Source organism: Rhincodon typus, chromosome 6 (assembly GCF_021869965.1).
Source record: "Rhincodon typus isolate 14 chromosome 6, sRhiTyp1.1, whole genome shotgun sequence".
Lineage (NCBI taxonomy): Eukaryota > Metazoa > Chordata > Chondrichthyes > Orectolobiformes > Rhincodontidae > Rhincodon > Rhincodon typus.
Genome location: NC_063337.1, coordinates 93,048,303 through 93,065,008, shown reverse-complemented (window position 1 = coordinate 93,065,008; position 16,706 = coordinate 93,048,303). Strand labels below are relative to the sequence as shown.

General features: G+C 42.6%; 2 protein-coding genes across 2 annotated transcripts in view; both read left to right on the top strand.

The window, feature by feature from the left end:
* The window catches only part of LOC109914955 (sodium leak channel NALCN), a 67,605-nt gene extending 66,320 nt beyond the window's left edge, over positions 1 to 1,285 (top strand). Inside the window, exons 19-20 of the mRNA XM_048598412.1 lie at positions 322 to 454; positions 1,239 to 1,285. Coding sequence (XP_048454369.1) covers positions 322 to 454; positions 1,239 to 1,285 — 180 coding nt within the window. The remainder of the gene's footprint in view (positions 1 to 321; positions 455 to 1,238) is intronic.
* LOC125483376 (sodium leak channel NALCN-like) overlaps positions 342 to 16,706 on the top strand; it is a 19,054-nt gene continuing 2,689 nt past the window's right edge. Inside the window, exons 1-6 of the mRNA XM_048598370.1 lie at positions 342 to 1,427; positions 5,088 to 5,245; positions 7,590 to 7,740; positions 9,244 to 9,393; positions 11,614 to 11,731; positions 13,915 to 14,135. Coding sequence (XP_048454327.1) covers positions 1,407 to 1,427; positions 5,088 to 5,245; positions 7,590 to 7,740; positions 9,244 to 9,393; positions 11,614 to 11,731; positions 13,915 to 14,108 — 792 coding nt within the window. The 5' untranslated portion in view covers positions 342 to 1,406 and the 3' untranslated portion in view covers positions 14,109 to 14,135. The remainder of the gene's footprint in view (positions 1,428 to 5,087; positions 5,246 to 7,589; positions 7,741 to 9,243; positions 9,394 to 11,613; positions 11,732 to 13,914; positions 14,136 to 16,706) is intronic.

The window sequence follows — 16,706 nt, the reverse complement described above, 5'->3', positions numbered from 1 at the left end:
CAGCCTTCCTGCTCCTCTGATGCTGCTTGGCCTGCTGTGTTCATCCAACTCTACACCTTGTTATCACAGTTAAGAGTCAACCAGGTTACAGTGGGACTGGAATTACATATAGGGCAGGCCAGACAAGGATGTCAGATTTTCTCCCCTAAAAGACGTTGCAAAACAGATGAGTTTTTAAAATAATTATGGTCACCATTTGTACTTGCTTTATTTTCTGGATTGTTTCAGTTAATTAACTGAATGCATGCATGTTTTCAATTGCTGCATTGGGATTTGAACTCGTGTCTCTATATCATTAGTATCTCTATATCTGTTTTGCAGGTTCAGCCACCTTTCTGTACTCCTGATGATGAGAATTACTGGGAGACAGATTGTGGAAACTATGCAGGAGCTCTGATGTATTTCTGTTCCTTTTATGTCATCATTGCCTATATCATGTTAAATCTACTCGTTGGTAAGTAGACCTACTTTCATCTTTCAAACCAGGATGAAAACGTTTGGTGAAAGACTAGCACCCAGAATGTTGCAAGAGAGGGACAAACCACTGTGATCTGCACTTGTCAGAAATTTCTCTCCTTCAAGTCTCCTGTGAGATTTTTTTGTGTCATTATTTTGCTGGAAATAGCAGTCAATAACAACATAAAGCAACACCTGGGACCTCAGCAAACATTGGGACTGCCATTTCTTTTTCTGTGATACCATGATGCCATGAAATATTCTTGGCACTGAAGAGCTAAAAATTCTGGACGTACTGTTACTGTAAAAGATGATTTAATTTTTCCCGTGTCATCCCTTTGTTAAATTAGGAAAATGGGAATTTAACATGCATCATAATGGGATCATTACTTCTTATTTCAATTTTTATTAATTCATGGGATGTGAGCACCCTTGCCAAGGCCCAAGCTCTGCCACAGTTGCCCATCCCAAATTGCCCTTGAGAAAATGATGGTGAACCACCTTCTTGAATTCCTATGGTCTATGTGGTACAGGACTACACAGCAGTTAGGGAAACAATTACGGGAATTTGACCCAACAATAGCGGAGGAATGATAATATAATTCTGAGTTAGGATGGTGCCTGGCTTGGAAGGTAACTTGCAGTTTCTGGTGTTTGCTGCCTGAGCCTCCAGGTGATAGAGGGCACAAGTTTGGAAGGTGCTGTCAAAGGAGCCTTGGTGGGTTGTAGCAGTGCATCTTGGTAAGTCTGTTCCTTTATGGGATACACTTCTTGTCTTCCAGGGTTATCCCTGACAAAAGATCATTTCCTGAAATACATCAGACAATGAATCTTTTTATCATTTCTTTCCACCAGCTATCATTGTAGAAAATTTCTCATTGTTTTATTCAACTGAAGAGGATCAACTGCTGAGCTACAATGACCTTCGACATTTCCAAATAATTTGGAACATGGTGGATGACAAAAGAGAGGTAGGTAACCACTGATGAAATTGTTTACAACTTGTGAAGCTATCCTGGGCTTTTTCTAGTTTTGAATGTGAAAATTATTTGATTTCCTCCTCTTGCTCCTTAACCAACTCAAGAGATTTTTATCTGATTCAAACTTCAGACAGGCATTAGGAATGATTGGTATGGCCCGGCTAGCATCTATTTCTGATGTTTTTCCATGTTATTGCAGAGTTTAGACAGAGCAGCTAACATTGATGATCAAGCGTTTAGGGACCGTTCACTCGAACAGCACATTTGCAAAAGGTGAATGGTAATGCTGTAGTTGAACATTGGAGTGTGGGTGCAGTGTCCAGCACATTTCCCTGCAAAAGTCCCAAGGCATTACGCTCCACTGTGTTCACTTCCCTCCATGGCCAGTCAAAACCCACCCTCCTCACTGACATTGCCTCCGTCCAACTCTCAAACACTTCAGAGTTCCTGAATGCCTCATCATGCCCCATCAATCAATCCCAGATTTAAAACAAACCCTCTGTTTACGGAAGACAGCTCCAAACTTCCACCACTCTTTGTGTGCTATGATGTTTCCTCAATTCACTACCAAAACATCTTACTCAATAGACCATACCTCTTAGTCCAACCAGCAGAAATAGTTTCTCTGTATCTAACTTATCCATTAATATCTTGAAAATGTCAATGCAATTATCCTTTAACCTTGTAAATGTCAGTGCATACCACCCTACTTTGTAATCTCTTGTCATAATTTCAGCTAAAGAGGAAATGCCTGTATTTCTGCTGTAGTTAGAGCCTGATTAAAGTTCACAGAATTTAATAACTGAATTCTGTTGATGCAGACTTTATGTTTCCTTGGATTTCCAATTGTGCTACAATTCGAAATGCAGATTAAGTCTCATGGGAAGGTATTTAACAGCCACTTTGCACCTACCTACCTGCCCCCAAACCACAAGCAAGAGCCAAGGGGGGAAGATCAATCGCAAGGCAACTTAATTGAGTGGTGATGATATAAACGATGATGATTGAAGTTTGGAAGCTTGTTCATACTGGAACACTCAAATTAAGTCACTGCCACTGATTCTAGTGCCAATGAGCACTGGTTTCAACAAAAAAGGATTAGAATTTCTGCTGGTACTGCTTCTTTATATTTTAATCTTGTTAACATACATCAGCCATCAAGTGTATTCGGTAAACTATTTGGGCTGATACAGATGAAGGTACTGGAGGTTCCAGAGCCACTTATAATGATACAATTAATTTTAATTGATCATCTCATTCATCTACACAGTAATAAAGTGCTTCCCTGTCAGGTAGGCTCAGTCAGTAGATTGTTCTGTCAGCAATGAATCAAGGTTCAACTATTGAGCATTTATAGTTTTATGTTCAGTTCTGGTCGCCACATTACAGGAAGGATGTGGAGGCTTTGGAGAGGGTGCAGAAGCAGTTTACCAGCATACCTGGATTAGAAGGTATGAGCGATTGGGAGAGGCTAGTAAAACTACGGTTTTCTCTGCAGCAGCAGAGGCTGAGGGGAGATTTGACAGAGTATATAAAATTATGAGATGCACAGATGGGGTTGACAGTCAGTATCTTTTTCCCAGAGTTGAAATGTCTAATACTAGGGGCATGCATTTAAGGTGAGAGGGGGAATGGTCAAAGGAGATTTGAGGGCCAGATACAATAGGGGCATTTATGAGGCTTTTAGATAAGTACATGATATGCAAGGAGTAAGGGGATATGGATCAAGGGCAGGCAGAAGAGATTAATTTAATTTGGCGTCATGTTTAGCACAACATCGTGGGCTGAACTGTTCTATGTTCTATGTTCTAAGTCTTGGTCCAGAAACATGAGCCCAACATCAAGGCTGCCAATCTTAGTGAGCACCAAGAGAGTGTTGCACTGTCAGAGGTGCCATCTGTTGGGTGACATGGCCTCACCTGTACTCTCAGGTAGATGGAACAGATTCCACGACAGCAGTTCAAAGAAGAGCAGAGGGGTGCTCATTGGTATCCTGCCTAATATTTATCCCTCGATCAACAGTGGTACAGAGACTGATCATCTGGTTCTTTTCACATTGCTGCTTGTGGGATCTTGCTGTGCACACACTGACTGCTGTGTTTCCTACCCTACAACTTCAAAAATACTTTATTGGCTATATATCAGAAAGTAAGGAGGCATGGGATTCAGGAAAATTTGGCTGTCTGGATACAAAATTGGCTGTCCAATAGAAGACAGAGGGTGGTAGTAGATGGAAAGTATTCAGCCTGGAGCTTGGTGACCAGTGGTGTTCCACAGGGATCTGTTCTGGGACCTCTGCTCTTCGTGATCTTTATAAATGATCTGGATGAGGAAGTGGAAGGGTGGGTTAGTAAGTTTGCCGATGACACAATGGTTGGTGGAGTTGTGGATAGTGTGCAGGGCTGTTGTAGGTTGCAACGGGACATTGACAGGATGCAGAGTTGGGCAAAGAAGTGGCAGATGGAATTCAACCCAGAAAAGTGTGAAGTGATTCATTTTGGAAGGTCAAATTTTGAATGCAGAATACAGGGTTAATGGCAGGATTCTTGGCAGTGTGGAGGAACAGAGGGATTTTGGGGTCCACGTCCATAGATCCCTCAAAGTTGCTACCGAGGTTGATAGGGTTGTAAAGAAGGCCTATGGTGTGTTGGCTTTCATTGGCAGGGGAATTCGGTTTAAGAGCCGCGAGGTTATGCTGCAGCTGTATAAAACCGTGGTTAGACCACACTTGGAATATTGTGTTCAGTTCTGCTCGCCTCATTGTGGAAAGGATGTGGAAGCTTTAGAGAGGGTGTAGAGGAGATTTACCAGGATGCTGCCTGGACTGGAGGGCAGGTCTTATGATGAAAGGTTGAGGGAGCTAGGGTTTTTTTCATTGGAGCGAAGAAGGGTGAGAGATGACTTGATAGAGATGTACAAGATGATGAGGCATAGATAGAGTGGATAGTCAGAGACTTTTCCTAGGGCAGAAATGACTATTACAAGGGGGCATAATTTTAAGGCGATTGGAGGAAGGTATAGGGGAGATGTCAGAGGTAGGTTGCTTACACAGAGAGTGGTGGGTGTGTGGAATGCGCTGCCGGCAGTGGTAGTGGAGTCAGATACTTTAGAAACTTTTAAGTGACTCTTGGAAAGGCACATAGAGGATAGTAAAATGTAGGGTATGCAGGGTAGATTGATCTTAGTAGGATAATAGGTCAGCACAACATCGTGGGCCGAAGGGCCTGTACTGTACTGTACTGTTCTGTGTTCTATGTTCTATATCACAATGAGGTGCCCCGAGGTCATGAAGAAAATCAAGAAGTTTCATTCTTAAGGTTTTTAAACTTATGACACAAACTGTTACAATTTCTATTACAAGGAGCTTTCCATTTGCTGGACGAGGAACAAGAGGAGGCCACTCTGCCCCTCGAGCCAATTCACCCACACAGTTGGGACTAATTGAGTCTTGACTCCCTCCAACTTGCTTTGATTCCATGAGTTACAACGTCTTCAATGCAACAAAAATCGAGCAATTGCATATTTTAAAGATGCTGTACAAATGCAACTGCTGTTGTTAGCTGCACAGACTGTTCTTTCCCTTTCCTCCATTGGTCAATGCTTCCAAAAGCAGCCAAGGTAACTTTTATCAAACGTTCTGTTTTATACCAGGGAGCAATCCCAACCTCCCGTGTGAAGTTCTTACTGCGTCTGCTGCGTGGGAGACTGGAGGTTGACTTGGAGAAAGACAAGCTGCTTTTCAAGCACATGTGTTACGAGATGGAGAGGCTGCACAATGGAGGAGATGTCACATTTCATGACGTACTGAGGTAACAGAGCAGTTCAGCTCTCTTCCTAAGTCACAGCTGTATTATACAATGAGAATGTGCAACTCACTACCACTGGCAGCAATGGAGATGAATAACACAGTAAAATCATTGCTATTATTAAATTGTTTTCCAACATTTTTCTTATCCTGCCACCAATTGTAAATCTAGGACAGAAAAAGAAACAGCAAACAGTAATTTACATTCTTTTAAATTTGATTCCAACGATGTGGACGTCCAACTTTCCTGATGAGTATAGAACCAATGAAGAGACTGGAGAAGTTGGGTTTGATCTCCTTGGGTCAAAGATTAAGGGGACATTTTATGGAGAAGTTCAAAATGGGGAATAGTATCAAGAAAGAAGATAAGGAGAATCTGTTACCTCTGGCAGAGGACAATAGTAGGACAACACAGATTTCTGTTTGAAGTCATTGGCAGTAGAGGAGAGATGAGGAGACCATTTTTACGCAGCAAGTTGTGATCTGGAATGTGCTGCCTGAAAAGCTGATAGAAGTGGATTCAATAGCAATTTGTGAAAGAGAATTGGACTTGCTGGTTAATTTAATCAGAGAGCCAGTGCAGATGTTATGGACCAAATTGCCTCCTTCTGTGCTGTATGATTGTTGGACCAAATTTCTGCAGATGCTGGAATCTGAACTGAAAAATTGCTGGAAATCATAGCGGGTCAGGCAACTTCCATGAAGAGAGAGCAAGCTAACATTTCACCTCTTCATCACAGCTGGCATGAAGTGTGGAGGGGGCAGCATTTAAGCAGTGTTGGGGAGTGGAGTCCTGGGGGAGAAAAGATTTTGATAGTACAGATTAAATGAGCAGAATGTGAGAATGGCAGGACAATGGTGTGTCTAATTGCTAGACTGGGAAGAGTGGACAGTCCCACTGGGGTGGGGGAAGAGGAGAGAGGACATAGTGATAGAGAATGTAACAAGTAAAGCTAAAAGAAAGGGAAGAAGTGGGAGTGAGTTCACAATCTGAAGGTGTTGCACTCAATATTAAGTCTAGAAAGTTGTAAAGTGCCTAGTTTGAAGATGAGATGACGTTCCTCCAGTTTACACTGTGATTCACTGGAGCATTGCATCATGCCGAGGACGAACATGGACATGAGAGCAGGACGCTGTGTTAAAATGACCAGCTACAGGAAGGTGGGGGTCATGCTTGCGCACAGAACAGAGGTGATCTGCAAAGTGGTCACAAAGTCTGTGTTTTGTTTCTCCAATGTAGAGTAGGCTACATTGGGTGCAGTGAATGCAATAGACCAAATTGGAGGAGGTACAGGTGAAATGCTGCTTCACCTGGAAATACATGGATGGTGAGCAGGGAGGAGGTGAAGGGGCAGGTGTTGCACCTTCTGCGGGCTACATGGGAAGGTGCCGTAGGATTGTTATTTGCGATGAATCCAAGATACTGGAGTTCATACTATGAATGCTTGTCTTGTTGAATTTCATTATGTCAAACGTAGAGACCCTAAATGGTAACATATTTTAATAACATTGTGCTTTTATCTTCCTTTTATATGACATAGAAACAGGAGGAGACCATCCCACCTCTCCAAGCCTATTTAATTCAAGTATGGCTTTTATGTACCTTAGGCCCATCAAGCCAGCTTGGTTTTGAAACCCTAAATCCCCTCACCCAGCAAGAACCTATCAAGCTCAGTTTTGAAAATTTCAACTAATACGCCAGCCTGAACCCTCACCTGTTATTTTTTTCACTTAGAGGGGTAGTGAGTGGGGGAAGATTTCCAAACTTCCACTTGCCTTTGTGAAAAGTGCTTCCTAATATCACCACTGAACTGCCTGGATCAAATTTTAGGATTCTGTCCCCTCATCCTAGACTCACCACCAAAAGAAATACATTCTAACTACCTTATCAGATTTTTTGATCCATCATAGTTAAGTCACCCTGCTAATCACTTATACTCATGGGAATGTAAACCTATTTTATGTAATTTATCTTCATAATTTAACCATTGTTAACTGTTCCGTTATTTCAACCAAAAGAATTGCGGAAGCTGGAAATCAGAAACAAAAACAGAAATTGCCGGAAAAACTCAGCAGCTCTGGCAGCATCTATGGAAAGAAATCAGAGTAAACATTTTGGGTCCAGTGACCCTTCTAAAGAATAGTTCTTTAGAAGTGTCACTGGATCTGAAACGTTAACTCTGATTTCTCTCCACAGATGCTACCTGACCTGCTGAGATTTTCCAGCAATTTCTGTTTTTATTATTTCAACCAACTCAAAGTTCTAACAGGCATATTGCTATAATATTTAATTCACTCATTTACATATATGTATGACATTAAACTAAGAATCTTAATTCTGTTGCTAGCATGCTGTCATACAGATCAGTGGACATCAGGAAAAGCCTTCAGCTTGAAGAACTGTTAGCAAGAGAGCAGCTTGAATACACTATAGAAGAAGAGGTAGCAAAACAAACAATACGAATGTGGCTGAAGAAATGTTTGAAACGCATTAGAGCAGTAAGTAATTTCTGAGAATATGCTCTACATTGTTAGTCAGCAGAAAAAAATGGATGTACAAGAGCCAATGATATTTGTTTTATGAGACAACACAGTGTTGAGCTGGAGGAACACAGCAGGCCAGGCAGCATCAGAGGAACAGGAAAGTTGACGTTTCAGGTCAGGGCACTTCTTCAGAAAATGAAGAGAATTCATTTTTCAGAAAATGAAGGAGAGTCACGATGCGAAACATCAACTTTCTTACTCCTCTGATGCTGCCTGGCCTGCTGTGTTCCTCCAGCTCCACACTGTGTTACCTCTGACTCCAGCATGTGCAGTTCTTGCTATCTCTGACATTTGTTTTATGTTAATCACACTTAGAGTGTCGTTCATATTTCTGATCTCCATCACTGTAGAAAGGATAGAGAAGAACTGGTAAAGGTGCAATAGTAAGTTCACAAGGTTAGTATCAGAACTGACAGTTTGTAATTATTAGGAAGGATTGAACAAGCCAAGTCTCTTTTCCAGACGAAAGAGAGGAGCTGAAGGGAGACTTGATAGTGGTCCTTCAAGATTGTGATGGGATTTGATAAGGAAGATGCAGGGAAGATGGAGGAGACCAAAGCAAGGGCCCATAGATCTAAGTATGTTATGAAAAAAATTCAACAGGAAATAAAGAAAAGCATCTTCACCTAGAGAGTGGCGAGAAAGTGGGACTCGTTACCACAGGGAATTGTTGAGATGAATAGAATAGACCATTTTAAAAGGATCCTAGATATCACATACAAGAAAATGGAATAGAAAGCAATTCTGAATTATCCTGACCTTCCCTTTTAATGTGATAACTGCAGTTTCTGTAAGATTTCCAACCAGCTAAATCGCTTAATCTGTGCAGAATCAAATCAAATCACTCAAAGGATTGCAGCAGTTTAAGCATAAGTGCCCTGCATTACACCCTAGTGTTCATGTGATCTTTAAACAGGCCCATCATCTGAACTAGGCCATGCCTGCAGTGCTGGCTAAACACACACACAGCTCCAAAGATGGCTTTTGCCAATTCCTCTAATTCATTCACCTATGTGATCACATGACTCCAATTTTAATCACATGACCAGCACTGACTTGCTACTGCAATTCCTGCCACTCCACTGCGAAAATGATTACTTTAAGGGGATGAAGGTGCTCATGTCCAGATAGATGATCCTGCTGCTCTCTGCAATGGCCCACATTAACTCTGCACCCGTCACAAATCCATTCATGGTAACCATACTCACTATTGCATGACTCACAAGAGATTTCAACTTCATACCTATGGTAATGGGTTTGCGCAAACATTTGGACAAACAGGTGATGTCAGACATGTTTTACACACAGTTTGCCAATCGCCCCTTGGCAGAGACTCCTCTCACCAAGGGGTCATGAAAATCAAATATCACATCCGCAGTCTAATGGACTTACTGGCTGCAAATATGTCCAGGGGTCTGATATTTTACATTCCTGACTAAATGTGTCCTGTGTCTTCAGAAACAGCAACAGTCCTGTAGCATCATCCACAGTCTGCGAGAGAGCCAACAGCAGGAGTTAAGCAGGTTCCTTATTCCCCCCAGCATTGAGACAACTCAAGCCAGTGAAGAAATGCTTGCCAGTAATCAAGATAATGAAGCTCCTCCTGAGGTGAGTCATTCCTTTCGATCTTTCAGCTTCACAATGCCCTGTGATACATTTCCTAATCCTCTTGCAGAGTGCACAACAGTTTGTACTTACGTAAAATGGTAAACAATCCAAAATGCTTTGTCGGAGCAATTTGGCAAACAAAGTTTAAGACCAAGATATTAGGACAGCATGGTCAGACTTTTTCTTTTCTCTGTCAAAACATCTGAAAGAGGAGGTGGAAAATTTTAGGAAGGGGGTTTCCAGAGCTTACAGCAGCATGTAGCTGAAGCCACAGCCACAAATGGTGGAGCGATTACAATCAGGATGTGCATGAGTCCTGAATTAGAACAGGACAGAGATCTCAGGGACTTGACGGGCTCGGGGAGGTAATAGAAATAGGGGGATGTAAGACAATGGTGGGATCTGAAGTCAAAATAAAATGTTTTTCGCAGTCTCAGCTCTGCAGCACTGTAAAAGATTCTGAATGTGGACTGGCACTTGGGGTAGGCCTCCCAGACCATGTAAATACACAAAGGCCACATAGCCTCACGGGTGCCTATCAAGAAAACGGACAGGCCTTTTTGAATCTGTTAATCTAGTCGGTCACCTCTCTCAGACCTGGAACCAACACAGCTGAAGGGGCCATGTCATCAACTGAGAAAAATGGGTGTCTCAACATCCTATTGTCCATCAATGCCTCCCTCAAAAACTTTGTGCTCACTTTTCCAATGTGTCCTTGATTCAGCTTCCTCACCACCATGTAAAATGACCCCTTCCAAAGCTTAATCTGCGAACATATGGAATGAACCTTAGTGTTCCACAACCAAAAGCACTTCCTTAAATGTGCTTTTGGATGTAGGTGACAGGCAAGTTAGTATTTATTTCCCAACCTTAGTTATTACAATTTGTTACGGTACACGAGGCCATCCAGCCCATCGTGTCTGTGCCAGTTCTATTACCTAATGCCAGTCTCTTGCCGTTTCCCATATCGTTGCACACCATTTATATCCAAACAATTATCCAATTCCCCTTTTAAATGGGGAATTGAAGATGCTTCCACCACATTTCCAGGTGTGAATGTGTAAAAAGTTTTTTTCTCATATCGCAGTTGCTTCGTTTGTAGATCACTTTAAATCTGTGGCCTCCCATTCCTTTTGTCTTCACCAAGTCTCAGCAGTTTCTCCCTGTCTGCTCTGTCTAGCCCAGATAAGGAGAGCATTGAGTGTTTAGTGGGGTAGCATTTTCTCTTTGGATGCAAATTATGAAATTTAGACAAAAATTTGGTTGTAATATGCTGGGTAGGTGAGGTATCCGCTTTCTTTCAAAGTTACTTTGCATAATAAGCCTAAAATTTTCAGTCAGATTATTACATATTTATTGCCATTCAAAAAATATTGTTTGATGAGTTATCAGTGCAACATAATTAATATAAAAGCAAAGTAATGGTGATTCTGAAAATAGCAAAAAGAAGCAGAAAATGCTGGGAATAGTGATCAGGTCAGGGAGCAACACAGAGAGAGACACAGTTAATGTTTCAGGAAGATGTACCTTCATCAGAAATGTAATCAAGTTAGAGATGTAACAGGTTTTCAGCAAGTCCAGAGAGTTAGAAAGATGGGAACTCTACGGAGGCAAGAAATTAAGTGCCAAAAGGGATAATGGAATCTGTTATTGTCATTTTCAGCTCCTGTGAACCCGTCATCAGTTTGTTTTAGTGTTCTGATTTTGTCTTGCACAATCACCCTCTTTTGAATTTGAATCCTGATCCAGTGTAAAACCTCATGTTCATTTTTACATCGTAAAAACTACTGTGAGGAATGTGGATTGTGCTGTGTAAAAATGGACATGAGGTTTTACACTGGTCTGGTCTCAGCAAAAGTAGACAAAGCTGTACGACAAAGTGTGGTCCTGATCAGATTAGAGCAGCATGATCTGTTGCCGAAAGAAGTTTACTGTAAAATTGAGTAGTTTTCTATGTGCCAGATTCCTTATGTTAAATGCTGCACAGTAGGATGTGAACTCCCAATGCCCTGGTTAATAGTTTAGCGCTGTAATAACTAGACTAAGTGTTCCCGGCTGTATAATTAAATAGAAAATGTGATTTATGGCAGCATGCACACAGCCATTAGTGCAAAAAGAGCATCTGCCTGCTGATTATTCTTCCTGCAGATTATGATAGAGTGATTGCTAACTCAACAATAATGAGCTTGTCAACCATCATCATTCTTGTCTCCTGTGCAGTCCAGTAGTCAACAGCAGCTACTCAGTCCAACACACTCAGACAGAGGTGGTTATCGATCCGACTCTGCTGATATCGGAAAACCGCAAAGAAAATTTGGTCAGTGGCGTCTTCCATCAGGTATTTTGAGAATCGTGTCTTGTATGTTGTCATAACGACAGCTTGGAAGCAAGTCACAGAACTAACGTAGGCGATTGTTTAACAGGAACAGAGGACGTCCTCATACAAGGACAGCCGAGAATTAGTTGCTGCAGCAACAGTAGCAAGATACAACTCTGTCATTTCTAGTAGGATGAATTTTTCTCCTCCTCTTTGTCCTTCGAAGCAGCAATGAACACATTCATCAGCTCGGTAGGGTTCCAGTGGATACATAGCTGACTGCTAAGGTCAATCTACTCCCAGAAGGCTCTGCTGCAAATAGGACAGGGAACTGCAGGCAATTTGAGTTTTGTGTGAATTGCTGCCTTGGGATTTCCTCTGTTTGTGTAAATGCAAAGACAACTGAGACTGGTTGTTGCATTCAGCAAAGGATGACAGTTGGAAACAATGGCAAGTCCTGTGAACATCGGCAGAAAGAGAAGGGTCACTGGTCCATCATGCCTGTCCTCACCTCACAATGACCAGAGCATTGTCACTAATACTGCTTACCTCTCAGCACCACCGTCTGATTCCCCTACCACCCCAAACCTCATCGCCACAAAAGGAAACCATATCTTGGGAAATTCCTGACTGAATTTACCTTGCCCAATCCCATTCTATCCCCTCAACATCAGCTAATTGAAACAAGTCCGAAAGAGTGTTATCTATTACCAACTTGGGTGGCACAGTGGCTCATTGGTTAGCACTGCTGCCTCACAGCACCAGAGACCTAGGTTCGATTCAGTCTTGAGCAACAGTCTGTGTGGAGTTTGCACATTCTCCCTGTGTCTGCATGGATTTCCTCCTGGTCCTCCAGTTTCCTCCCACAGTCCAAAGATGTGCAGGCTAAATGGATTAGCCATGAGAAATGCAGGATTAAAGGGAGGGGTAGTGGGGTGGGTCTGGGTGGGATGCTCTTCAGAGGGGCACTTTGGACTCGATGGGCCAAATGGCCTGTTTCCACAGTGTAGGGATCCTATGAACATATGCATTTTCTTTCCCAATCAAGTATGCATCCAGCTCCCTTTTAATGTGATTCAGGGGACTGGTCTTTGAGCCCAGGTAGGGTTGAGCACAGAGGGAGGTAGATGTGTCAGTTTGTGCTGCTGGTTGGCGTGCAAATGTTCTGGCACCACCCTATGCCCGGGTCATTTTCCCTCAGGCAGGATGTAGTGACAGGGTGAGGGTGAAGGGCAGCAGGACACCCTACCTGGAAGTATCAGGGAGGCAGCTAGCCAATGGACAGAGGTCACTGTCAGAGCAGATTTATACACAGTTTGCAATCTTACAGAGCTCTGCCCCCTGATTTACCCCAGCCCAGTGCCCCAGAGGCCCCTTGTTATATGTCTCAAAGACAATCAATTGATCAATGCCATGACCTGTTTACCCTCACCCTTAAAGATATGATTGACATGACATTAATGGTGGAAACAGTTTCTCCTTATATACTTTATCAAAACTCTACATAGAACCATAGAAACTTACACAGCAGGAGGCCATTTCACCCGCTATGTCTGTGCCAGCCAAGAAAGAGTTGTTCACCCTAATCTCACTTTCCAGTTTTTGGGGTCCTTAGCCTGTAGATTACGGCATTTCTGTTGTATACCCAACTGTCTTTTAAAATGTGATAAGGTTTTCTGCCTGAACCACCTTTTCATGAAGGCAGTGACTTCCAGATTCGCAACAACCCCCTGGGTGAAAATTCTCCTGCCAGTTACTTTAAATCTGTGCTCCCTTTTTATTGAAATCTTGTAAGGAAGATAATGTAAAGAACACTTCTGTTAAACTTCACCTTAATGTTCTCTACTGTAAGGGAGTAACCCAGTTAGTCTCGTCTGTCCACATTATTGAAGTCCCTCAGACACAGAGCTAATCCATTAAATCCTGTCACCTATTCCCAGGCTTTGATATCCTTCCTAATGTAGAAGACGTGAAAGGGCAAGGCGACATGAATGGGATAGAAGGAATTTTATGTAATGCACAAACAGCAGCATGGACTAGCTGGGCCAAATGGCTTCTTCTTGTTTGGTAAATTCGAAGTAATTTGCATTAAATTTGCCTCCATCTGGTAAAGTCTTCTGCACTAGTTCATCTATTAAACATGGTTTCACTTGATCTTAATTGAAAATAAAATTAATTACCTAGCCTTTTCATTGGCCTTCCAGCTCCTAAACCCATCAGCCATTCCGTGTCGACAGTGAATCTACGACTCGGGGGTCGTACAGCCATTAAATCGGTTATGTGTAAAATTAACCCAATGTCGGATGCTGCCTGTTCGGGTTCAGATGTTAAGAAATGGTGGACCCGACAACTCACCGTGGAAAGTGACGAGAGTGCAGACGACCTCTTAGACATTTAACGTCAAATGGAATTCTCTCCAAAGGTGGTAGGTGATGATTGGCTGCTTTACAAGTTAATAATCCTCTTACATTTCTATTATTTAAGCTACAATAGGTGTTCAGCATTTTGACCAGGGAATTGGCTCATGCTAAGTGACATGTGACCAGAAATTTATCAAATGCAGAAAGTGAAGAGGCTGGGAGTAACCTGATAGAGGTCTTTAAATGGTAAAAGGGTTCTACAGAATACACCTACACTACAACAGTGAGGAATCCTCAGAAATATCTCATTGGTTGTAAACTGCTTTGGGATGCTCTGGAATCTACATTGGTGACAGCAAATGCAGACTGGCTATCCGCTTTGCAGAACACCTCTGCTGTCAATGTAGGAATGAGCCCCATCTTCCAGCTGTTTGCCATTTCAATAAACCCCCTTGCTCCCACCCTAACATTTCTATCCTGAGCCAGCTACAGTGTTCCAAAGAAGCCCAATGCAAGCTGGAGAAACAACACCTCACTTTCTGCTTAGGTTCACTACATCCTCTTGAATTCAGGATTGTATTCTACAGCTTTAGGGTTTGACCCCTGTACTCCATTAATCCTTCATGCTCCACTGCTCCAGCCCTTTCTCCCCCTGTCCAGGGACAACTTGTTGACTTTGCTCTCAACAAAGTGCACCCATTTTCTCCTTTTCATATTCTTTGCTCATGTTCTATCTGCATTTCTCCTTTACCACTGTTAGCATCCTCACCATCCATTCCACTCGTCTCTCCTCCCCCTCTGTCAACAGCGTAAAAGCCATCATTTCCCAGACCCTTTCAGATCTGGACTCGAAACATTAATACTGTACTTCTCCTCAGACCTGAGCTCCTCCAGCACTTTCAGTTTTTATTTCAGATTTCCAGCATCCACAGTATTTTGTTTTTATAAGTTTGTCCTGGTTCTCAGTCAACTCAAAGGACTTGGCCTCTGGCCAGGGGAGTCTGTACGTCAGTACGTCAAGGGCAACCTCGGATATGGTCAGTCAGCTGCTAGGGCCAGTCAGAGTCAGGACCCTCTCCTGGTAAGAACCAAATTAAAGAACCGAGTGTTGGGCATCTCACCACCTGTCTTGATCCATTCTACTCAACAGTGAACTGTTTTCCTCTTAGAATGAGAGAGAGGTAGGTACTAAGGATGGCACAGCTGGTACTTTTGGGGAGATGTCCTGAGCAAGTGATAGACAGTGCAGAGTGCATGGAAGGTGGGTGAGGGCAGGTAGGGAAGGTATTTCAGGCAATAAAAAGAGTCGTAGAGCATGAGCCATGGTGGGAGGTGGGTATAGTAACAGAGACAGAGTGAGTTCTGAGGTATCGGACAGAAGATGGTGACACTTAAGCTGACGAATGGAGAAGGGCCTTCATCATTTTCCTACATTGCTGGGCATAACTGCTCACAACAGAGTCTGTACTGATCTGGGTGGCAGCCTTAGACCAGGTTGGCAATGCTCTGGTATCATTACCTCCTCTGCTGATCAATCTAGTGGCCTCCTCCTGTTACCATAATTCTGCAAATGATTCCAGTAATCTAACTTCGGTGCCCCTTCAGCCATGCCCCTCATCGTTTCATATATCTAAATCATGTCCCCTCACACACATTCTCTGCTCCAAGGAAAACAACCCCAATCTGTCCAATCTCTTCTTCATAATTGAAACTCTCCAGTCCAGTCATAAATTCTACACCTTGGCTAGAAGATTCTCAAAAGGCTTGATAAGGCTCCACTGAAAGGAAGCTTCCACTGTTTGGGGAATCTAATGCAAAGGGACAACAGAGTCTCAGGATAAGGATACAATCCGTTAGAACTGAAATGTTGAGAAAATACTTCACTTACAGGGTTGTGAATCTTTATCAATCTGTACTCCAGAGAATAATGGCTGCTTCATCATTGAATATATTTCATGCTGGGAATAATTGTCTCTGAATAGAATAGAATAGCATAGAATAGAATGGAATAGAAATTTATTGCCCCATGTATTTTTACATGAAAAATATAGTAGCCCCACCAAAATGCCCAAGATGCATGTGAATGTATTGAATGGTGGAGCAGGCTCAAGGGGCTGTAAAGTGCACACCTGCTCTTCCTTTTTGCCTGTTTATTGCAGTGCCCTGTTGCTCAGGCACAGGTGGCACATACTGACAATTCAGTTGGGAAATTAACCAAATTGGGAAACTGTGCAATGAAGAAATTTTCATGCCTTACTTTGTTGGGTTCCTTAATGTCCCAATGATTAGTGCTTTGCTGAACTTTGCCTCTAAAAGGCTACACTGAAATTTCCTGATTCTGTGCCTACCAGCGCTGATTTTGCACCATCACTCACAATATGACCTTTCCCAAGAACACTACTACTTTTAAAGATTGAAACATTGGTGGAAATCATGCCAAAGAAATTCTCGGCATGGAGGTGAGCATTATATTCAGTGGTAAATGAAAACTGAAAGAACTGCGGATGCTGCAAATCAGGAGCAAAAACAAAGTTGCTGGAAAAGCTCAGCAGGCCTGGCAGCATCTGTGAAGGAAAAAACAGAGTTAACGTTTCGGGTCCGGTGACCCTTCCTCAGAACCCTTCTGAGGAAGGGTC